Source organism: Papio anubis, unplaced genomic scaffold (genome assembly GCF_008728515.1).
Source record: "Papio anubis isolate 15944 unplaced genomic scaffold, Panubis1.0 scaffold871, whole genome shotgun sequence".
Taxonomy (NCBI): Eukaryota; Metazoa; Chordata; class Mammalia; order Primates; family Cercopithecidae; genus Papio; species Papio anubis.
In genome coordinates, this window is record NW_022168944.1 from 1 (window position 1) to 24,728 (window position 24,728).

Consider the following 24,728-nt stretch of genomic DNA (forward strand, 5'->3'; position numbering starts at 1 on the left):
AAAACAAAACAAAAGAAAAACTTTTGTGTGAAGGAAGAACAGAAGCAGTAGAAAGATCAAGAGAAAATAAATCCTGAGATACAAACAAGAAATGGAGACTTGTTTTGAATGAATGAGGCTGAAACTAAATAAAACTTTCAAATTATGTAAGTCTTAAGAGCTGGCCAGGTGCAGTGGTTCACACTTGTAATTGCAACCCTTTGGGAGGCTGAGGCAGGAGGAACAGTTGAATTCATGAGTTCAAGACCAGCCTGGGTAATATAGCAAGATGTCATCTCTACTAAAAAAAAATAATAATAATAACTCAGCTACACGTAGTGATGTGCCTCTATCCCAGCTACTTGAGAGACTGAAGTGAGAGAATCACTAGAGCCCAGGAGATCGAGACCGCAGTGAGCTATGATTGTGCCACTGCACTACTTCAGCCTGGGCAATGGAGAGAAATCCCACCTCAAAAAAAAAAAAAAAAAAAAAAAGGATAATTAAGAGATAAGTAGAATTAGTTTTAAAATGAAGTTTAAAAGTGTTCCTTTATAACTCAATCTGTACAATATGCAAAATAAGTCATCTTAAAAAGTAAAGGACAAAACCATGAGAGATGTTCTCTCTTTCTTTCTTTCCTTCTTCATTTTTTTTTTTTCTTTTTGAGACAGAGCTTTGTTATTTCACCCAGGCTTGAGTGCAACAGTGTGACCTTGGCTCACTCTAACCTCTGCCTCCTGGGTTCAAGCAATTCTTGTGCCTCACCCTCCCAAGTAGCTGGGATTACAGGTGTGCACCACCATGCCTGGCTAATTTTTTTGTTTTAGCGGAGACAGCATTTCACTATATTGGCCAGGGTGGTCTTGAACTGCTGGCCTCAAGTGATCCACCCGCCTTGGCCTCCCAAAGTGCACAAGCCCCTGCATCTGGCCCAAATTGTTTCTTCTTGAGATGGCTTCTCATTCCTTGAGCTCTCCCGATATTACATGCCCCTCCCCTGATACATCTCCATACTTGTGCTCTTTGGGCCTAGTTTCCTTGAAGACCTCTAAGTTCAACAAGGAGCTTGGTTATGTCAGTGGCCAGGCAAGTGAAACCTTTTCTTTTTGAGGAGTAAGTTAGCTTGTAGGTGGAGATCTCTGGAAATGAAAACAGAAAGGCTGGCTATCCGTCAGCAAAATCTGTTTGTGAATTACCCTGCTTTATCTTGTTCCTGAGCTGAGCTGAGCCTGGATGTGTGTGTGTTCCATTCTTTGACATAAAGACTACAGAATTCACAAATACAATTAAAATGGCATTAATTATTTGTGGATTATTCTAAAAATGGCATTGGTATGTGCTTGGGGGGTGCAGAGAAGAGTAGAGGCTGGGAGTTTTCATAACACTATGGCACTTCCACTCTTAGGTCCAGAAAAATGAAACATTCTTTACTATCCTTTGGGAATCTGATTATGGAATATACTCCGTGATGCATCATGTAGCCACTTTGTTTTTTATATAAAAAATGGAAAAATGACCTCTTACCCTTTCAAATAGTTCCATGAATTTTCACTATGTGGTACTAGTTTAATCATTTCCAGAGTGTATCTGCAAGAAAAATGTATATACAATTTTAAAAGAACAGTGCAATGGTTAGGAACAGTGTTCATAAGATTGTGGCACAGCTTTGGAAACACACTTTTACTTGTATCAGTGTATCTCTCTTGGTGGACTCTGGCACTTCTCCAGGTCATCTTTAAATGAGAGAATCCTTTGGGGTTATAGGGAAGGACACATAACTAAACTAAAAGCTTCAATTCACAATCGGAAAAACATAATGTATTTGCTTTAAATAATATGAAATATTTTCCTTTTGAAGGAAACATCAGCTAAAAGAAGGAGACTTTCCATTTATTGGCAAAGCAGCCTTGGGAAAACAGTCTACTTACGCCCCGACAAATCCTTAGTCACTACAATAGAATTTGCATATTCTTAGCTATCATTTAAAAAGATTAGAAATTATATAGGCCAAAAATAAAAGTGAAAAACCAACACAAGAATGTATTTCTTATATTCCAAAGCAACATGACTGGTAAACTGTGATGTGATTCCCTGTCAAAATGGCTGTGCCATACCTTTCTCTTCCCCCTGAACGGATTAACTATAATTCAGACCTGATCACCGCAGATCCAAAGGGAGCCACAGAATGTGCTTCACCATATACTTGCTCAGATGAGTTAGTCACTGACTAAAGCTTAGTACTCCTGGTTCTGCTGCAGCCCTGTTACTATAAGATATTTTTCCCACAGAGTAATAATAAACTCATTCAACATTATATAAATATTTTTCCAATTATTTCATATGACTGAATGTTTCCAGTTGTTTGCAAAACCATGTCCCTGTAGGTCTTAGCTGGTCCTTGTTTAAGATCCTTTTTTTTTTTTTTTTTTGAGACAGAGTCTCACTCTGTCGCCCAGGCTGGATGCAGTGGTAGTCCTTCCCTCTCATTCCTCTTCATTCCAAATCTACTGAAAACCACTGTCCTTTTGTCACTATAGATTAGTTTGAATTGCATATATAAATTTATATAAGTAGGCTAGGAGCGGGATGGCCCACACCTGTAATCTCAGCACTTTGGGAGGCATAGGCAGGCGGAACATGAGATCAGGAGATGGAAACCATCCTGGCTAACATGGTGAAACCCCGTCTCTACTGAAAATACAAAAAATTAGCCGGGCGCGGTGGCGGGCACCTGTAGTCCCAGCTACTGGGAGGCTGAGGCAGGAGTATGGCGTGAACCCAGGAGGCAGAGCTTGCAGTGAGCCGAGATCACGCCACTGCACTCCAGCCTGGGCGACAGAACAAGACTCCGTCTCAAATAGATAAAAATAAATTTATATAAGTAGAATCATTAAAGTATGCATTTTTGGGGTCTGGTTTCTTTTATCCCACATACAGTATGTTGTGCTTCATCCATGTCATTGCACTCACCTGTAACACATTTTATTGTCTTTTTCCCACAGCAAACAGTTTAATGTAAACACTCTATACATGGGCCTGTAAGACAGGCCTACCACCCACGTCCAGGAAACCCCAGGGCAGGGCACCCTGCAGCCCACGTCCAGCCTCCCACCCTCAGGGTCACTCAGGAAAGGAAGAGCAAAGTGCATCATGTTCATAAAGAAAAACAGCCTGGGGTGGGCCCAGGCCAAAGAGCCTCCAAGTTGGTGTTTGTCTGGTGGCTGCTGGGCTCACAAACCCTCCTTAGCTTGGGCCAGACATGCAATGCTGCCGGCCAGGTCAGCGGCCTTGTCCAGCTTGAGGTAGGTGTGGGGCAGACGCGGTGGAGGTTGAGCCAGTCGGGCAGCAGCTCAGAGAGGAGCAGCAGGTGCTTCTTCATTTCCCCGGGGCCCACTGCAGCGGGCACCTGCTCGCCATCCTGGCACAGGCCACCTCCACACTGAGCACCGGCTTGCGCTCAGACACAAAGATGCCACGCAGCGTCCAGGCCAGGTCTGGCAGCCACTGCGGCCCGGCTCCTGCTCCGGCACCATGTCACCTGCGCCAGCTGCTTCTGTCCCAGATTGCTCAGGTAGGTCCTGGGACACCCACTGCAGGGCGCCGGGAGGGATAGCGGGCAGGGTGGCAGGCAGTACTGGCTTGGGGGACCCGGGGCTGCTGGGGGCTGGACCAAGCGCGGAGACAGCTGAGTCAAGGCCTTCACCCTCCTGAGCGACATCAGGTTGGGGGCCCGGACCAGCACCTCCTGGGCAGCGGTGTGCTGCTCTGTGGTGGGTCGCTGGGGCAGTGAGACTGGCTGGATGTCCAGCACCTCATCCAAGTGGAAGCGCGGGTGCCAGAGGCTCGGAGGGTTGGCGGGCACCGCCATGGAGAGCTCAGGGAGGCCAAGAAGGCCTCCTAGTGCTCCTTGACTCGCCTCACCATCTCCTAGCTGAAGACAGGAGGCGCCAGGCTTGAGCTGAAGGCTGCTCTGCCAGGCTCCTGGTCCAGCTTTGGCTCAATGGCGCGTTGGTAACCCAACCGCCTGACACTGTCCTTTTAGGTGGGGCCTCTCGGTCCCGGTGGAAGCCTCCAAAGACAGCGTCTACAGTTCTGACCGGGCCACGTTGCGCTCTCCACAGCGCGTGCGCGTAATGTCCCAGACACCCTGCGTGACCTTGGCAAAGGTCGCCATCTAGCAGCTGTTGTGGCACCTGTCCACACTGCAGAACATCTTGGCAGTAGTAGCCCCGGGCTGGGCGGGCAGGGGAGTGAAAGCGCTGGGAGGCGGGCGCCTTCTCGCCCCCTGGCACCTCTGGGCCCCGCAGCTTGTAGGCCTCGGCACACAGGGCTCCCCAGCATCCTGGGCGCCGAGCCCGCTGCCGCCATGAGAAGAGCTCAGAGTGGATGAACTTTGGGGCGCCTCGTCTGGCTGGGCTGGTGCCAGGCGGGGCAGTGACTTGCTGATGGGGTGGCTTTGTTCACCTTCTTACCCACAGGACGGGGGCTGGAAAGCCAGGGGCAGCCAAGACCTGGGGCTGGAAACCGCATCTGCCCACAGCCACAGCCTCCTGCACCTGTCATCCTGGTGGGGCGCTGGCATCGGACAAGCAGCAGGCGCCGAACTCCTGCAGCGGGCACCGCTGCCCACGTGTTCTGGCGCAGGCTGCAAGGGAAGGCGGCCTCCCCGCGCTGCTCCCGAGGCCCCAGGACCAGGGGTGTGGCCAGCAAGGCCTTCACGCCCCGCGTCTCGTGGACATCTTCCTCTCTGGAGGTGGCTGGACGGGAGCTAGGCTCGCAGCCACCGGCCCCGCGGGGACGCGACTGCAGGGCGCAGGATCCCGCACTCTGGCGCTGCAGCATCGTGCCTTTCAGCAACCGCTACCTCCTGCATCAGCGCCTCTCTCGGGTGGCATGCTGGGCCCGGGGGTCCTGGCGAGGTGAACTTCAGCTTCTTGTCTTGGTCCCTGCTTTTATTGATGTTAAACCTTTGTCGCTGTGCCAGGAAAAGCATCCAGGAGTCCCTGATGTGGACACTGCTAGCGCGCTCAGTGGGACTCAGCCAACAGGCGGTTCTCCCCAGGGCTTGCCGGCAGCTTGTTCCCGGAGGGCGGCTCCTCTTGGAAGCGACTCCTCCTGGAAGCAGCTCCTTGTGGGCGCACCAAGCTCAGGGGAGCTAAGGCCCGCCGTGGCCAGCAGGTCGGTGGAGGGGAAGGGTAAAGCGGGCTCTGCAGGGCAGCAGACCAGGACCATGCGAGTGGCCGGTCAGTCTGGTCTCCAAGCACAGCCTCTCGGGATTCCCTGGGTCCCATGGCGTATAATGTTCTTGAATCCCACACCTTCCCTGGGAGACAGCATGTCACCGTTACCGCCCAGCGCCCTCTGATCTGTTCCCACTAGCTCTGCAGCGGAGGGTGTGTGGGGGAGAGAGGGCCACAGGGAAGGAAAAGCGTGGGGTGGGCGAGTATCTTCATAAGCTTCTTCCCATCTGTATGCCGTCTCTGATGGGTACCTCTTTAGATCTTCTGTCCATTTACTAATCGGGTTGTTTGATTTCTTATTGCTGAGTTGTAAGTGGTTTTTAATGGTCTGGATGCCAGACAGGTATTTTGCAAATATTTTCTCCCTGTCTGTGACTTCTCTATTCTCTTAACATTTCCTTTCCCAGAGCAAAAGTTTTTAATTGTAACAAAGTCATACCAGTATCATCTTTCATGGTAAAAATTTGTCTTGTATGTACTTTAGTGTTGTATCTGCAAAGTAATTGCCAAGCCCAAAGTTACCTATCTATCCCTTTTGTTATTTTACAAAAGTTTCACAGCTTTTTGATTTAAATTTAGGTCTAAAAATTGAATTCATAAAAGTAGAGAGTAGAGGACGGGCACGGTGGCTCACACCTGTAATCCCAGCACTTTGGGAGGCCCAGGCGGGCAGATCATGAGGTCAGATCGAGGGGATCCTGGCTAACACGGTGAAACCCCGTCTCTACTAAAATACAAAAAAATTGCCGGGTGTGATGGCACACGCTTGTAGTCCAAGCTACTCGGGAGGCTGAGGCAGGAGAATCGCTTGAACCCTGGAGGCAGAGGTCTCAGTGAGCAGAGATTGCGCCACTGCACTTCAGCCTGGGCGACAGAGCGAGACTCCGTCTCAAAAGATAGTAGAGAGTAGAATGATTATTATGGGAGGCTGTGTTGCAGGATAGAAAATGGGAAGTTGTTCACAGGTGCAAAGATTCACTTAAAGCAGGAAAAATACGCTTTTAAATCTACTGCACAGCAGGATGACTATAGTCAATAATGTATGTATTACATATTTCAAAATAACGAAAAGTAAATTTCAAATGTCCAACCACAAAAAATAAAATGGAGGTGATGGATATATGGATATATTATGATTGATGTAGTTATTCCTCATTTTATACACATATCCAAACATCACATTGTACCCCATAAATGTATGCAATTATGGTTTGTCAATTTAAAATATTCTTTAAAATCATATCCTTTGGTTATTTTGAGAACAAAGATCTGTAATGTCATAATTCTTTTCTTGCATATACACATATATACATACACCAAATTACATTCATCCATATTTTTTGACTTCTTCTTTCCTCCATTGGATTTTTCCTTCAAAGATCATTAGGCTGTGTTTGCAGGCTCTTATTTCCACAGTTCTATTCACCTTCCATTGAATCCAACACACCACCAGATCCTTGAACTTTATTTCCACCCTCTGATACAATTCTTGGAAAGCTATTCCTGGTTAAAGGTTGCCTTTTATAAACTTCCAGTGTTTTTCAATTTCACACACAATAATTTATTTCATGTTTAGGAAATGGGTTGTGAATTTATAAATCATTGAAGGGCAAGCATTTTCCACCAGCTTACTAAGTCTGTTTGTGAATATGGAATTCTCTTGGGTTCCTTCCAGATCTTTAATTGCTTCAGGCAGGATTTGCAGCCCAATTTTCTCATATAGATACCCTTTACATATTTTGCTTTCAGATCACAGTATCCTATTTTCTTGATACTAATGTAATTAGTAGTATGCTTTTTAGCTACTGGAACCATTGTTCATTTGCTGGATGTAGGAGAACAATTGATTTTTGTATACTAACCTTACATCAATATAACCTCATTACCAGCCAAATTATGTTGCTGATGTACAAGTTCTATAAAATCAAGCTATCAGTGACAAAATTTATTTAATACTCCCTTTTCAATCTTACATCTTTTTGTGCTCTTGTATTGTGCATTTATTTGGAATTTTAGTATGATGTTCCAGCAGAGCAGTAGGGAGGAAATATACTTTTCTTGCTGCTTAGGCATATAGCATCAGTTTTCATTATATCATCTGGTGCATCATAGGAGTATTCCTCTCAGTAGAAGTTCTTTATCAGTTGAGGAATTTCCCTTCTATTCCTAATTTGCCGAGAGTTTTTTAAATTTTTTCCCCCAGAGTCTCACTGTGTCACCCAAGCTGGAGTGCAGTGGTGCAATCTTGGCTAACTCCAAGCTCCACCTCCCGGGTTCAGCATTCCTCAGTCCCCAAGTAGCTGGAACTCTGGCCTGCCTCCACGCTCAGCTAATTTTTGCCTTATTCTTAAGCAGGGGGATGAGGTTTCCCATCATCTTGAAGCTCAGGATTGTCTCAGTCTTCGCCTCATGATCCACCCACATAGAAGCCTCCCAAAGTGCTGGGATTACAGGTGTGAAAAGGCCACCATGCCCAGCATTGCTGAAGGAAGTTTTAACCATCAATGGGCTTCGTTCACACAAAATGCTTTCTTGATCTATTAATATAATCAAGTAACTCTTCTTTTTTTTTTCAGGTAGAGTCTTACTTTGTTGTCAGGCTGGGGTGCAGTGGAACGATCTCGGCTCACTGCAATCTCCTGCCTCCTGGGATTCAGGAATAGTTCTCACTGCCTCGGCCTCTTGAGTAGCTCGGACTACAGGTGTACCCCACCACACCTTAGCCTCAATTTTATTTTTATTAGGGGCAAGTTTCACCATATTGTTGGCCAGGATGAGTCTTGATCTCTTGACCTGCGTGATCTGCCCTTGGCCTCCCAAAGTGCTGGGATTACAGGCAGGCCACCACTCCCAGCCACTAAATAGCACATTTCCCAAGTAGTCCATAGTTCAAGGGGAGATACCAGGTAGAATAAAAGTACATGGGAGATAGCATGAAGTAAAAACACAGCATATAAAAATATATAGGATGCAGCTAAAACACTGCCAAGAGGAAAATTTATAACACTAAATGACTATATTAAATAGAAAAGAAGGAGATAATTACTTAAGTTCTTACCTCAAGATACTAGAAAAGTAATTGCAAAATGGACTCACAGAAGCAATAGGAGGAAAAGGAAATTAGCCAATCAGAGATCTAAATTAATACAATTGAAATAGAGAAATAATACAAAAATAAAAACAAAACTTTTAACTGCAAGCTAGCAATTATGGGAACACTTAAGAGTGGCAGAGACAAAGAGACAGAGAAACAGAGAAGGCAATGATTATAAATATTAGAAATAAAATAGTGAATATTACTACAGATTCATCAGCCATTATAAAGATAATAAGGAAATATTATGAACAACTGTAAGTTCATAAATTGAATAGGTTAATAAATATAAACTGATTTCTCAAAAACTATAAACTAGCAAAACTCTACCAAAATGAAATAGACAATCTGAATAGTCCTGCAGCATCAACTGTTATAGAAATTGATGTTATAACTAAAATGTCCTCCAAAAATAAAAAGGCCCTTATGGTTTTAGTCCAAGGGAATTCCTCCAGTTTTTAAGGAAGAAATTAACAGGTTTCATAGAAATATTCAGAAAGGAAATAACAAAAGGGGAAATATTTTATAACCCATCTTATCATAAAGCTAGTATTAATCTGATAGCAAAACCAGACAAAGGCAGCACACAAAGAAACTGGCTGAAGCGGTGGCTTGCCTGTAATCCCAGCACTTTGGGAGAACCAAGGCAGGCCAGATCATGAGGGTCGAGATTCGAGACCCAGCCTGGTCAACATGAGTGAAAGAAGCCCACATCTCTACTAAAAATACAAAAATTAGAAAGGGCCTGGTGGCAGGTACCTGTAATCCCAGCTACTCAGGAGACTGAGGCAGGAGAATCACTTGAACCTGGGAGACAGAGGTTGCAGTAAGAGCCAAAGATTCTAATGCCATTGCACTCCAAGCCTGGGTGACAAGAGCAAGACTCCATCTCAAAAAAAAAAAGAAAGCTATAGACCAATATCTTTTATGAATGTAGTTATAAGCACACTCAACAAAATACTAGAAAACTGAATCCAGCAATGTATGAAAAGAATTCTCCTCAATCACTAGGTGAAACTTATTCCATTTATGCAAGGTTGAGTCAACTTTAAAAATCAATCAACATGATCCACTATTCAAAGAGGCTAAAGAAAGAATATATCAGCTGACACCAGAGAAGAAACATTTGACAATTCACAGGACATATAGTGTTCATGAGTTGAAAGACTCAACATAGTAAACATATTAATTTTCTCCCAATTGATCAATATCTTTAATGCAATTCTTATCACAATCCTAGCAATGTTTTATACATTGCATATGCACATGGTATTCTCAAACTTATACAGAATGGCACCTGCCCTAGAATAGCTAAGACTCTTGACAAAGAATAATAAAGTGAGAAACATCACTCTGCCTGATATTACCACTTACCACTTACTAAACAGTTACAGTAATCAGTAATGTGTGGCATTGGTAGAGGACTAGAGGCACACATCAATGTAACAGAACAGAACTCAGAAATAGATCCATACAAATACGTTCAACTAATTTTTGACAAAGGCAGAAAAGCAATTCAATGGAGCAAGGAGAGTCCTTTCAAGAATGTTACTGAGCAATTGGACACACGAATTGCAAGGCAAATGATGAACCTCAACCTATGTCTCACCATATACAAAAACTAATTCAAAGGATAAGAAATTTAAATGTAAAATATAAGACTATAAAACTTTTAGGAAAATATATAACAGGACTTCTCTGTAAAGAATAGTCAGGCAGAGTCCTTAGACTTGACAACAAAGCACAGGCCATTAGGCAAAGGCCCACTCAGAAATGAGAGGACTTCACATCCCAAATTAAAGAGAGCTCTTGCTGTGCTTAAGAGCCCACATGAATAGAGTAAAAAGACAAAGTAAAAAGACAAGCCATAGATGGAGAGAAAATATCTGCAAACCATGTATTCCACAAAGGACTAGTGTCTTGACTATACAAAGAACACTCAATGGTAAAAAGCATCCACGTAGAATGGGAAGAAGACTTAACAGGTATTCTGCCAAAGAGGAGGATGTATGGTAAACAAGCACATGATGAAATATTCAACATCATTAGCCATCAGGGAAATGCAAATTAAAACCACAAAGAGATGTCACTAAACACCTATTAGAGCAGAAAGAAATTGTTGAAAATGAGCAAGTGCGGAAAGGTGTGAGTATTGGGGCTACTTCAACATCGCAGGGTGTGACGTAGAAGAGCCATGCAGGAGTATAATTGGGCAGTTTCTTTCAAAACTAAACATACAACTAAACTCAGCAATTACAACTCATGTTCACACAACATTTACACAAATGTTATAACAGCTTTCTTCATAAAAGTCAACAACTAGAAACAATCCAGGTGTCCTTCCAATGTGGCAGATATCAATGAAGCTGTAAGACATTCCTTACCTTGTGCTAGTCAGCAGAAACGGAAAGATTACCCATTAGAGCAGCTTCTGGGAAATTTTCTGAGAAACGAAAAACAATCATAGAAGGTTATATATAGCATCTAATTATATAACATTCTTACAATGACAAAATTTTAGAGCTGGAATGCAGATAATGGCTGGCAGGGGTCAGGTGTGAGTGTGGAAGACAGCGCATAGGCAACTGTTTTTCTCAGTGACTATCAATTTGAACTCTCCATGTTTTCATCTAATAGAGAGAAATTATCTTTGTCCCAAGTTTGTGAAGAGACAATGCAGACGCACCAAATGATAGTTCAATCTCCTCTTTCTTTGCTTCCTTTCTATTACATTTCATTTCCAAAGATGATTCTGAAAATGTAAGAACTCTGCATGTTTTATTAAGACCAATGATAATAACTACAGTATTACAATCATGTCTGCCCTTGCACTGTACTTTTAACCTTTTAAAACTATTTTTAATCTACCATTCTATTTCATGCAACAATCTTTTGAGGGTAAAAGGCATAAGACAGGGAGTCAGTGTTGGTGCTATAAATGCATGCCATCTATTGTTTTAAATGGACTTAGCATCTCCCCATAAAATAACTGTACAGGGTTAATTTAGGATATGAGCAAACAATACAATCTTTAAATGCTTTTGACTGATGAGTTGTGGATGAGATTCCTAGGTCTTCTGGTTAACAATCTATTAAAGAGGCATGCATTTTGGGGGTCCTTACAGAAAACAGTCACAGTGAGTCCCCACTTGTGATAGAACAGCCAGAACAATTGGAAGCCAGCTCACGTGTTGTTCACTCAGCTGCCTGTACCCCAAATTAGCTGGAATGGAACCCCACCTTATTTACAAGCAGGAGCTGCCCTTGGGCTAAACTTCCCATGGGACCTATGGCTACTTCCGCCCTGAAGGAAGGTTGCCCACAAGACACATCCCATGAGTCCCCCTGGTTCTGCTGGCTTTCCCAGATAGCTCTGCGGCAGCTGCTATCCCAAATCCAAAATGCTGAAGCCTAGTGGTTTGTTCCCTACAGACAGGGTTCTTGGAAGAGAGAACCTGAACCATACAGATCATCCAGAGAATGTCAGAACTCTCCAGTGGTGATGATAACCCCAGCCCTTGGCTACTCAAACCTTCTTGACACACCTTACAGAGTTGGTCCTAGACCTGCACCCACACAAAGGTGGCACAAAGCCTCACCTGGCATAGCAACACTCTACTAGCTTGGGCGAGGTAGCCATTACCAGGAGGAGTAACCATTACTACTTTACAGGCAGTTATGCAAGTAACAGTTATTCCTAGTAACTGGGCTTAACATCTTGAAAGTATTGATTGATGTATTATCAGCACAAATTTAAGGTATATTTTAAGAGTAGCATATATAAATGGACACATCTAATCACAAGGAGTGTATTTTACACCCATCAAAGTATCAGGTAAACTTGGTGCACAAATCTTTAGAATTCTTATGTTTATCTACATAGAATGATGGAGTTGCTAGATCAAATCATCAAATGAGGTAACTATGAATACATTGTTAAGAAGAGGGGTCCTTTTTATTATACAAGGTACTTGTAGATGTTTAAAGAGTTCACAAGAAGCATAAATTGCACTAAATTAACAAAAGAATCTCATGGAATTATTTTAGCGGCTTCTCAAAATCACATAAATCCTCCAGGCATCGTTCGCATCTCATTTAGTACTATTTCCTAATTTTTAATAACAAGATCACATCAACATTTTGATATAAATGGTTTTGTTTATTTTAAACTTGTTTGTGTCCCATTACAGATGCATATTTTGCCGTGGTACTTTGCTGTAATCACAGAGACTATAAAGGACCCTCACAGATACTGTCAAAGATATATTTAGAAGAGGTGACTTTTTTCTAAAATCAAATGTTTAGAAATTCCTTTCTTTCTTTCTGAAACAGGGTCTCACTCTGTTGCTTAGGCTGGAGCACAGTGGGGTGATCATAGCTCACAGCAGCCTTGATCTCCAGGGCAGAATTGATGCTTCACCTCCAGCCTCCCACCAAGGTACCTGGCACTTCTGAATTGAGACACCACCATGCACAGCTAATTTTTTGTATTTTTACATGAGACCTGGTTTCATTTGTATTTGCCAGATAATCTGCAGCCATCAATCAGGATCAGTTATGTAATTCCTGGAAGCTATAGCATTTCAGGAAGGCAGTAGATAGATGTATAGTATGGCTTTGCTTGTGAGTATAGGAGTACAAGATGTGGGTGACATTGGCATCACTATTAATGGTATGTTCGTTTTGCTGGTGCCAGAGTTGTATATCAGTGGGATGGATTTAGTCTTCCAGGGGCTAGGATTATGGTTTATTCTTCTCTGTCTCCTCTGGCACGGAGTCTTGGCATTCAATGAAATGATTCTTCCAGAATCAAGTAAAACTTCCGGATAAGGCGGGAAGAGCTAACGATGGATAAACTTAAGTCAAAAACAGAGGTCTAATGGTGGGTCTGATCTGTACTATCAGTGGCGAGCAGGCTCACAGGTTGTGCCACTATGTGAAAGACAATATAAAGAAAACATTTGGATCGTGATTCCAGAGTTTTAAGAGCCTTATTTATAATTGGTTTGATTTCTAATCATATTATCTGATTATAAAAATGATTTTTTAATCTAGAATGCATTTAAGTCAATATCTTTATGTCTTTTTTACCAACATAAATTGTTTATGCTTTCCCCAAAGCACTAAATGTTTAGTGATTAGCTCTGTGACAACATGGAGAGATACATACACACACACACACACACACACACACACATTTTGTGTGTAGTGTCTCTGCCTATATAGTTTTCAGCCAGTCTTTTAATAAAAAGAGAATTATGCCCTTTGACTCAGGATCAGCCAGAAACGGGGAGAGTAAGAGTCTCCAGCCATGCCAGGCGAGGTATCAAGAAGGGGCAAAAAGCAGTTTCAGCAAAACTGGATTAAGTCAGCCCAGAAAGGAAACAGCCAATGTCCTAATCCTGATAGTCCACACCTGGTCGGCTGGGCTGCCTGCTTCCTAATCTGTTAATCCACACACCTGGTCCGGCACAGGCTGCCCTGCTTCCTAATCTGTTAATCCACACACCTGGTCCGACACAGGCTGCCCTGCTTGCTCACAGATGTCCTTAATATTAACCAACCATTCCCGTAGAGGGACAGGCATCTTAACTTCCTGTACGTGAATCTCCATCTCAGTGTCCGCTGCCAGGAAAGCTGACCTGAGGCGTACAGAAAAGCATTGTGGTATTACTCATTTACACAATGCATTCTCGCTTGTTTGTTTTTTCCCTTACAGAGATGGGATCTCTCTGTTGTTCAAGCTGGTCTCGCACTCCCGGACTCAAGCAATTCTCCCATCTTGGCCTCCTGAGTACCTGGGAATGCAGGTGTGAGCCACTGTGCCCAGGTCCACATTCTCACTTTACAATCCAAAATAACGTTTACTTACTGCCATAGAGTGAACAGTAAAGTCATGACCTTAGTTAACTTTTCAGACAAACATAGTTCTCAGTGTCTTTTCTTAAATGGACACACTTTCAAGTTGGCCAGCTCTTTCTTCTTTCCTTCACTTCTGAGAGCCTGAGCTTCCAGTTCCAAGAGAACGTCAGTCTCACTCACAGCAGAACACGGGTGCTGGTAAAGGTGATCTTCTCCCAGCAGCAGGTGGCAGATGCAGACCGCAGCACCGCCAGTGAATTCTGGATACTTGCCAAAATCTCCAATGCCTCCAGGACCAAGATAATCACTAGGAAAGCAAAACATATGTAAATGACAAGATCTCAGAATGCCGAGTGGAAGGACAGGGACACACACACACACAAAAACGCAGAAGGGGTCACGGTGTATACTGGCTATGTGTGCAGCGCAACTCAGAGAGTCCCAAGCATGAGCCAGCTGAAATATCTCTCTGGCTCCTGCACGGTCACTGATGGCGGCTCCACACTGTGAAGCTGGGAGGCCTGATTTCTATTCAAACGGATCCTCACAACAGCCACAGGGAGATTACTCTGGACACATGCCAATCATCGCTGCTCCCCATGCCACATGCCAATCCCCACTCCCCATGCAAAGCAGGCCTCAAAGGAGAAGGAAGAGGGAAAAGGAATTCCTCTGACTTCAGAAATGAGAAAGCTGTAAGACCAGAACCTCTGACTGGGCAGAACAGGACATGCAAAAGGGATGACCCCCAGGGGTTCACTTACGTAGGACACCCAGGAACTGGCAGGAGGAATGCCAAGCCCAGCTACAGGCCTTCAGCGCCTGGATGAGCAGCCACTGGGGCCAGCTGGACATGATGTCTCAAAGAGAAAGACAGCTCCTCTTCTGAGTGGGGGCAGAAAAATAACACACACATGAAGTAAATGCAAACAGAAGAGGACTAAGCACATGTCTTTGGGAAATTCCCAGTGACTCTTTCCTTGGGCTTTATGGAAGTAATATAAAAGCTTACTATGTGTTAGCTACTCTAGCTGCTTCCTCTCCATGAAATCTCAGAGCAAAACACCGACTCAAAAGAAATCAGCAGAGACTGAAAACATACGTTCACACAAAAAATTGTACACATAGACACAGAAGCATTGTTCACAACAGCCAAAAAGGGGAAAGAAGTCAAATATCCACCAAATGATAAATGGGTGAACAAAATGTAGTGTATCTATAAAATGGAGTCTTATTCAGCAATTTTGGAATGAAGAGCTGATACGTGCAACTACATGGATGAATCTCAAAAAAATATGCTAAGCAGCAGCAGCCGCCAAAAACAAATGGCCACATATTATATGACTTCATACAGGGACTTTCTAACAGAAAACAGACTGGGGTTGCATGGGGCTGGGGGAGCTGTGAGGTGTGGGGAGTGACAGGCAGTGAGTGCAGGGTTCATGGGGTAAGGAAAACCCTCCAGAATTGCAGAGTGGTGATGTCTGCACAACTCTGAATATAGCAAATATAATTGAATTGCATACTTTCAACATGTAAGTTTTATGATGTGTGAATTATATATCAATATACTTATAGTTTAAAAACTAAAATACATTTTTAAGTTAAAAAAACCTTAAATTCAAAGTTTTGGATCTTTGTGGTTGAAGGAAGAAAGGGTACAACCCACCTGTTCTTAATGTCCCACTGAACCTTTTACCCTATGGTGATGGCCCTGGACGTGCCTCCACAGACCCTCAGGTCCCACAGAAGGGCTGAAAATGGCAGCTTTGACATCCATGGCTGACCAAGTTCCATGCCCATTCATGCACATCTCGCCTCTCCTTCACCTTAAGGAAATCCACAGCCAGAGGACACAATACGCTGACAACAACAGCAGAGCAGGGAAAGAGTAACAATCACTAAAACATCCCCCAAAATAGATAGCTAACATTACAGGAAGCACCCGGAAAACATGGGATTCAGTGATGAACTTGCTAGTTGCATATCTTGAAAGAAGCTAGAAGACAACACAGCTTCATTAACTGATTACTGAATAAGACCCCAAATAGAAGAATTCAAACATTTTTACCGGAATTTTTGCCACTAATGATGGGTGGTGGGGAGAAGCAACTGTCACCTGGATAAACTAGCAATTTATAGTAAGACAGGAAGTAATCACAAAAGAGACAGGACTCTGACATGCTTCTAATAAAGAAGCAATAGAAATAGCCAAGCATAATACTGTCCTTCTCCCATTGCCTATCTGCAGGTCATCCTCAAAATTGAACTTTATTGAATTTTACAGCATTTGAATAAAGACCAAAACGTTACAAGGAAATTGAAAAGTTGACAATAATGCCCCACGAGACTGAACGTGTTCAGTGAATGCTGTTGGTATTATTTAATACCATCAAGAATGGGGCCAGACATGGTGGCTCATGCCTGTAATCCCAGCACTTTGGGACGCTGAGGTAGGTGGATCACTTGAGCCCAGTTCAAGACCAGCCTGGGCAACATGGTGAAACCTCTGGTCTATAATAAACACAAAAATCATCTAGCCATGGTGGTGCACACCTATAGCCCCAGTTACTCGGGAGACTGAGGTGGCAGAATCTCTTGAGCCTGGAAAGTCAAGGCAACAGTGAGCTGAGATCGTGCCACTGGTACTCCAGCCTGGATGACAGAGTGAGACCTTGTCTCGAAAAAATAAATTTTAAAAATGCATATGAAACTAGCAGAGAGGATTTTCCATGTTCCCAACACAAAAAAATCAACTGAGGTGATGGATATGCTAATTACCTTGATTTGATCATTACACATTGTACGATACACAGGTATCAAAATATCACTCTGTGCCTCATAAATATGTACTATTATTACAAAGCAACTAAAAATAGGAAAAAATAATGCATGTGGTTATTGTCTGCTGACAAATTTGTTAAGAAGGTAGATCTCATGTCATGTGTATTTTACCATAATTTTAAAAGTTGATATGAAGCTTAAATAAAAATAACCAAATGAAAGTGGAAATCAGAATGTATTCGATTAGCAGAAGTGCAGTATTGCGTACAGAAATCTTAAAAGTTCTATAAACCATTCATCCCTTTGTTCTCCCTTTTTAAAACACACATGGTTTTCACTGGGCATGGTGGCTCACACCTGTAATTCCAGCAATTTGGGAGGCTGAGGCAGGAGGATCACTTGAATCTAGGAGTTTGAGACTAGCCTAGGCAACATGGTAAGACCTTGTCTCTACAAAAAAATAAAATTAGCCAGGCATGGTGGTGCACTCCTGCAGTCCCAGCTAATCAGGAGGCTGAAAAGGGAGGATCCCTTGAGCCTGGGATATCAAGGCTGCAGGGAGCTGAGATCACACCACTGCACTCCAGCCTGGGCACCACAGCAAGACCCTGTCTCAACAATAACAACAATAAACAACAATAACACCGTTTCTGGCTATGCACAGTGGCTCACACCTGTAATCCCAGCACTTTGGGTGGCCGAAGCAGGAGAATCGCATGAAGCCAGACCAGTCTGGGCAACACAGTGAGACCATAATGCCACACAATAAATTTTTTAATTACAAATTTTTTTAAACTAAAACATAGTTTCTCACTGAAGCACAATATTCAGGCACAGGTTTAGCAAAGAGGAACTCCAACACAGGAACCACAAAGCAAGCCACGCCCAAGCGCTGCAGCACACCAGGAATGCGCACCTTGTCCCAAGACACTGTGGAAGACACAAGTTAGGTCAAGTGTTAGCCAAGACTTTCATCTCATCCCAGGAAAACATATGTTTCCTAAAGGGGAAGACATGCCCTTATTGCATCTCAGTAAGTCTTTTTTTTAAGCTCTTGGACATGGAAATAAATACATATGATCAGGAGACTGGGGTTTAGTCCAACTTCCAAAAACAGACCAGTCCCTCTTATTAGAGGGAGGCTCAGGGACACGGTTCAAACTCAAAACAGGAAGCTGGCTAGGTGAGAGACTGGGATAAGAACCAAAGTGTCTTACTCAGGTGTGGAGATAAAGCCAGGCCTGTGCCTAGCCCTGAAGTCCATCTCCTGTCTCTTTCCCATCAGGAATCTGCAATCAACCTGTATGTCCACCAGGAACTTGCAGGTCCAAGACAAGCCACTGACTGACCCTCCTTGCCCTACCCACTACCCTGCAGTATGACCACAAGAACACCAATGACTGACCCTCCCTGCCTTGCCTGCTACCCGACTGAATGACCACAAGAATGCCACTGACTGACCCTCCCTGCCCTACCCACTACCCTGCAGTATGACCACAAGAACACCACTGACTGACCCTTCCTGCCCTGCCCGCTACCCTGCAGTATGACCACAAGAACACCACTGACTGACTCTCCCTGCCCTGCCTGCTACCCGACCCTATGACTGCAAGAATGCCACTGACTGACTCTCCCTGTTCTACCGGCTACCCAACTGTATGACCACAAGAAGAGAACACGATAACAAACCCGAAAATGACTCCTACTGGAAGCAGTGGCTCACTTTTTAGAGACCCACCAAGTCCACATTCCTGTGAAACAACATCTGGAAGTGACCTCTACCTCCTGCTAGTGCCTATAAAAATGCGTATTGCCTGAGGGCTCCATTTTGCCATTGTCTAGACTTTTGTGCCCGCTTTTATGACAGTGAAAGGCCCTTGAGGACAGTGACTAGTGGCCTCCTGACTCTGACACTGGTTCAAAGCAGAGGGCTCACAAGCCTTCCCTCTGCTCTCTTGTCCCTGCATACCACTAAACTAATGACAAAGATATTACTCCTTCCAGAAACCCAGCTGCCGTGTAAGTGCTGATGAAGGTGACTTCACGAACTGCCACACGGTATAATAGCTGATGAAAACACATTAGCAGGGGGCAAAGTCAGAGAACAAGGCAGCCCGGTCTGGTCCCTGCTGTGTCTTTCACTACACTCAGATGATCAAGAGAAAACCTTCAATCACTCTCAGCCTCAGATTTTCCTTTGTATAACAGAAGGGTTTGAATAGTGTCAGAGGCTCCTCCCAGGTCCAAAATTTAAAAATACTAATAATAATGCTCACAGACAACCATTGCATGTGCTTTCCTAATGCTTACCCTATTTGCAGGCACCTGAGATGAAGGAATTACATTTCTTTCAAATTATAACATGTGGTTTCCATATTTCAACCTGAATATATTTAACAGACAGAAAAATACTTACATGGACCAAGGTAATCATTGGAATTCACCAGGATAATTCATATAAAGATTAACAGGAGACTTCTGCATACAATTTTCTCCGGCAATCTGAATTTTGAACATCTTCATTGCAGTACAGAGGTCATTGACAGAAAAATTTAAGATCCCACAGTAAATACAAACCTAAAAAAATCCAGTTATTAATAGGTGGCCATTTCAATTTTTTGTCTATATATCATTAACCTTTTATAAAATACTATATAAAATAAGCATCTGTGATTTGTTTAAAGTAGCCAATTATTGAAATAATACTGAGCCAACAGTAGAGGAAGAGCACAGAACATAGCCCCGCTGTGCTGGAAGGCTTTTGATCATGCACCTTCAAGTCCTGTCTTAGGAGAAAATTTCTTTACTATTAAACTGAATTTCCAAGGACAATCCTCCCATTTAGTTATCAAAAGTAGTAATGATGATACCAAATAATGTCTCAAGCTAGATATTAACTAGGAGGCCCTCAGAGCCCTTGAAAAACAGACATTTCAATCATTTCTGCATACACTTCTGCTCTTGAAAGAAAAACGAAAGTTTAATTTGTTTCTCCACATTTAGTCTGAGTCACATAACAGCACCTCTTCTTTTACCATACTAAATTATCTCTTATGACCCAGCCATCCATTGCAAGGTATATACCCAAAGGATTATAAATCATGCTATAGAGACACATGCGTATGTTTTGCACTGCGGCGCACTATTCACAATCATAGAGAGACTTGGAATCCAACCCCAAATTAATCCAAAAGTAATTTGACAGACTGGATTAAGAAAATGTAAGCATGCCACACCATGGGAATACTATGCAGCCATAGGAAGGGATGAGTTTGTGTCACTATGCAGGGACATGGATGCAGCTAGAGCTCCTGCATCATTCATGGAGTTATCCACAAGGAGCAGAGAAGACAAACACACATGTTCTCCCACTCATGGGTGGGAACTGAACAGAAATGAGATCACTTGGACTCAGGAGGGAATTTATCCACACAGGGACCTATCGCTAGGGGAGGGGGAGGGGGAGGGATGCATTGGGAGTTATGCCACCTGATATAAATGGCTGGCAGGTTGATGGAGTTGCAGCACAGCAGCATGGCACAAGCATACATATATAACAAACCTGCAGTTATGCACATGTACCCTAGAGACTTAAAAAGAGTATAATGAAATTAAAATATAATTTAAAAAAAAGTTGGAACTAATTTTTTCAAATTATGTGGCAAGGGCCACCAGGATGAGAATTCACTACTCTTACCATGCATTCCTTGAGTGTCTCAGGATTTCCTTCTCTGGGACACCTAATCAATAAAACCTGTAGTAACAAGAACTTTCTCTGGAGGAGACATCACAGACTATTCATAAATAATAACAGGTCTTCAGGCATGTAAAACCTCCCCTTACTAAACCTATCTCTAAGAATGAAAAAAGGCTGGTTGCGGTGGCTGACGCCTGTAATCCCAGCACTTTGGGAGGCCAAGGCTGGCAGATCACGAGGTCAGGAGATCGAGACCATCCTGGGATAGCTGCAGTCAGAGCCCGTCTCCACTAAAAATATATATATATAAAAATTAGCTGGGCATGGTGGCAGGCACCTATAGTTCCAGCTACTTGGGAGGCTGAGGCAGGAGAATGGCATGAGCCCAGGAGGCGGAGGTTGCAGTGAGCCGAGATTGCGTCACTGCACTCTAGCCTGGTCGACAGAGTGAGACTCTGTCTCAAACAAACAAATGAACAAACAAACTTAAAAAAATGAAAAATATATCTACCCTCAAAACCTGAGTTTATACTAGTGATGAAACACGAAAAAACCAATGACATAAAATAATGACTGGATTTACCCCAGGGATGCAAGGATGGCTCAATATATACAAATCAATCACTGTGACACATCATATCAACAGAATGAAGGACAAAAACCAAATGATCATTTAAATTGATGCTGAAAAAACATTTGATAAAGCTCAACATCCCTGCATGATTAAAAACCCTCAAAAACGGGATATAAAAGAAGCATACCTCAACACAATAAATGCCATATACAACAAATCCACAACTAGTATCATATTGAATGGGGAAAAATTGAAACCCTTTCCTCAAAGATCTGGAACATGACAAGGATACCTACCTTTCACTACTGTTATTCAACATGGTACTGGAAGTCCTAGCTAGAGCACTCAGACAAGAGAAACAAATAAAGGGCATCCAAGTTGGAAAGGAAGAAGTCAAAGTACCCTTGTTTGCAGATAACATGATTTTATATTATGAAAAAAACTAGACTCTGCTAGAAAACTATTAGAACTGATCAACAAATTCAGTAAAGCTGCAGGATGCAAAATCAACATACGAAAATCGGTAGCACTTCTATATGCCAACAGCAAACAATCTGAGAAAGAAATTTAAAAAAAATCCCATTTCCAAGGGCCACAAATAACGTACCTCAAAATTAACTTAACCAAAGAAGTGAAAGATTCCTACGATGAAAACTATAAACCACTGATGAAAAAAATTGAAGACACAAAAATGAAAAGATATTCCGTGTTCATAAATCAGAAAAATCAATATTGTTAAAACCCACTACATAAAGCAATTGACAGATTAAATGCAATCACTATCAAAATACTAATAACATTCTTTACTGAAATAGAAAAAAAATGCTGAAATTTATATGGAACCACGAAAGACCCAGAATAGCCTAAATTATCCTGAGCAAGAAGAACAAAACTGGAGGAATCACATTACTGGACTTTAAATTTACTACAGAGCTATAGAAACCAAAAAACCATGGTAGTGGCATAAGAACAGACAGACAGGGGAACAGAATGGCTTACTTTCACTGTTGTTAGCCAGGATGGTCTCCCACTCCCTGACTCCGTGATCTGCCCGCCTCTGGCCCTAAAAGTGCTTGGATTACAGGTAGGAGTCACCACGCCTGTCCTGTAGCAAGTTATGTACTTTTAGCAGAAAAGAGAAGCTCAGTAGATTTGCTTCTATGCCATCATCACCACAAACACGCGGAGTATCATGCTGTATCACAGGTTAAGATGCTTCAAGGTCACTAGGCATGAGAATATTTCTGCCTCATTATAATCTTTTATAGGACTACTCCTGATACACATGCAGGCCATGGCTGGCAAAATGTTGTTGCGCATGACCATATTACATTGGAAGAGAGAGAGAATATGCTGCTGACACTCCCTACCTGGTTCATGCCAGCAGGAGAGGTCGGCCCGTGAAACTGCGTGAGGCGTGCAACCCCGTCTGCTCCACCACTTCCACCGAGACTGTGGTACAGCACCGGCTTCCTACTCCAGCTCAGTCCCGGCCGGCAGGCCCCCTGCGAGCCCTACTCCTCTCTTTCCTGGCCTCCCTCTTCGATTTGTTGCTGCTGCCACCACTAGCGTGGATGTCAGCACAACCATTGCTGCTGTTGCCCTCAATGCACGGGCCCACCATGCAGTGCTTTCCTACTACTCTGGCTACACTGTATTCTGCCTCACATGCCTGCAGCTGGTCAGTCTTCTACCGCTCTTGGCTCACAGTCTCCCGGCTGCCACCAACTGCAGTGAGGGCGAGCGGCAGCCCCAGGCCATCTGCAAGTTGCCAGCATGTAACTCCTCCTCCTCCTGGCATGGAACAGCTGCGCAGGCAAAGCCAAAAAAGCCTAGAGGAGCACGCAAAGTGATAGCGTTTGAGCCTCACCTTGTCATCCTGGCCACTGGGTGGCAGGGGCTGGTCTCAGTGAAGGCACTCACATCCACCCTCCGAAGTCCAGCCTCTCCTTTTGGCCCAAGCGGACCAGGAACTGGGGCCTGGAGTGGAGACGGGTAACACCACATTGCCTGGCTCCAATCCACAGGAACCGCTGGGCGCACCAGGGCTGCGCTCCTTGGGGAGCAGAACCAGCAGGAACTCAGACCCAGCCAGCCCTCCCACCCAAGCGCCGGTTCCCGATCCTGATGCCTCCACCCACAGAGCCCTGTCCTCCCGTGGTGTCCGCTACTCCGTGTCTGTCGTGCCTACGGGTCCCAGGTGGTCTCCGCAACACAGAGAGAAAGGTCGTGGCCCCGGGAACCACAGCGGGTGTTGGGGCCTATGCCCTGCTCAGGATTCCTGCGGAAACGCTGCGCGCTTGCTGCACTGGAGCAGGAGCAGGAGGAGATCGCCCTCTAGAGTCTGGAGTCCAGGGAGAGGAGGAAAGCTCCTTCCTTGGAGACCACTGCTGTTGCTGCAACCTCTGCCGCCACTGGCAGGACAGCCCCTGATAGCGCCCCTAACTCGCTGCCTGCTGTTGGCCCCGGGACAGTGCCCCCAACACCGCCCCTCGCCGCTGCGGTGTAGAACTCAATAGCGCCCCCAATCCGCCCCCACCTCGGACATCGCAGCACCAGAACACTTCCCCATCCTACCCCCTGCCGTGGGCCATGCAGCCACTGAGAGGACCCCTAACCCACTGCAGGCAGTGAAGCCCCAGGTAGAGCACAGCAACCTCCTCCCCGCCCTGAATAGTGCAGCCACGGATCCTTAAGGTCCGCAACCCCCTCCCCACGAGGGGTAGTGCAGCCCCACATAGCAGACAGCACCCCCCAACTATCCCACAGCCACGGGGAATGATGCCCTGGATAGCGCACCCCACCAGCATCCCGCCGTGGGCAGTGTAGCCTCCGTCAGCACCCCAAAGCAGTATGCCGCTGCCAGAAATATAGTCCCCAATAGCGCACCAAACCCGGTCCCCTCCACAAACAGTGCAGTAGCTGACAGTGCCCCAACTCGCCCCCACTGACCACAGAGCAGCCCCCGAACGGTGCCCACAACCCACCCTACCACCCCGCCTGCCACCAGCCAGGTATCGCCCCCAAACTGCCCCTTGCTGCGGGGAGTGTATCTCTCAATAGCACACCCAACCCACCCTCTATCATGGGCAGTGTGGCCCCCATAGCGCCTGAAGCCACACCCTCTAGGCACCTACCTGCACCCTTCACTCCCCTGCCCCACCACCAACAGTGTAGCACCAGATACTGCCTCTAACCTATCCCCCTGCCACGGGCATTGCAACCCCACATGGTGCCCCCAACAAGCCCCCCGCCATGGGCAGAGCAGCCCTGGAGAGCATCCCCACTCCACTGTGCGCAATGAAGCCCGAGCAGTCAGGACCCCGACCAGTCCTTCCACCCCCAAGCCGCTGGCAGTGTAACCACAATAGCCGCCCCAACCTGGCCCCTGTCGGGGGCCGTGCAGCACCCAATAGAGCACCCAACCAGCCCTACTGCTGCCAGCAATACAGCCAAGATAGTGACTCCAACCCGCCCCCCTACACTGCCACCCCG

General features: G+C 44.7%; 1 protein-coding gene across 4 annotated transcripts; it reads right to left on the minus strand.

Annotated features, from left to right (window-relative positions):
* Positions 1-13,735: 13,735 nt before the first annotated feature.
* On the minus strand, positions 13,736-22,267 carry LOC103881220 (heparan-alpha-glucosaminide N-acetyltransferase-like). 4 transcript variants are annotated; one of them, XR_004181867.1, is made up of 5 exons: positions 22,233-22,267; positions 19,379-19,539; positions 15,848-16,041; positions 14,943-15,063; positions 13,736-14,485 (listed from the first exon to the last, which is right to left on the minus strand). XR_004181867.1 is itself a non-coding variant. In XM_031662695.1 (2 exons), exons 1-2 carry the CDS (start codon positions 15,031-15,033, stop codon positions 14,248-14,250), a joined length of 309 nt encoding a protein of 102 aa, XP_031518555.1. In that variant the 5' UTR covers positions 15,034-15,839; the 3' UTR covers positions 13,736-14,247. The 4 variants fall into 4 exon arrangements, 1 of the variants encoding a protein (XP_031518555.1); XR_004181866.1 differs by lacking the exon at positions 15,848-16,041; XR_642603.3 differs by lacking the exons at positions 13,736-14,485; positions 14,943-15,063; positions 15,848-16,041 and adding an exon at positions 17,524-17,892.
* Between the last annotated feature and the right edge of the window lie 2,461 nt (positions 22,268-24,728).

What these genes read in the sequence shown, in the direction of transcription:
- LOC103881220 (XM_031662695.1), bottom strand. Translation starts at nt 15,033, where the DNA reads ATGTCCAGCTGGCCCCAGTGGCTGCTCATCCAGGCGCTGAAGGCCTGT. An exon ending in CCAGTTCCTGGGTGTCCTAC is followed by an intron (nt 14,466 to 14,942) that starts GTAAGTGAACCC and finishes TTGGTCCTGGAG; the next exon opens with GCATTGGAGATTTTGGCAAG.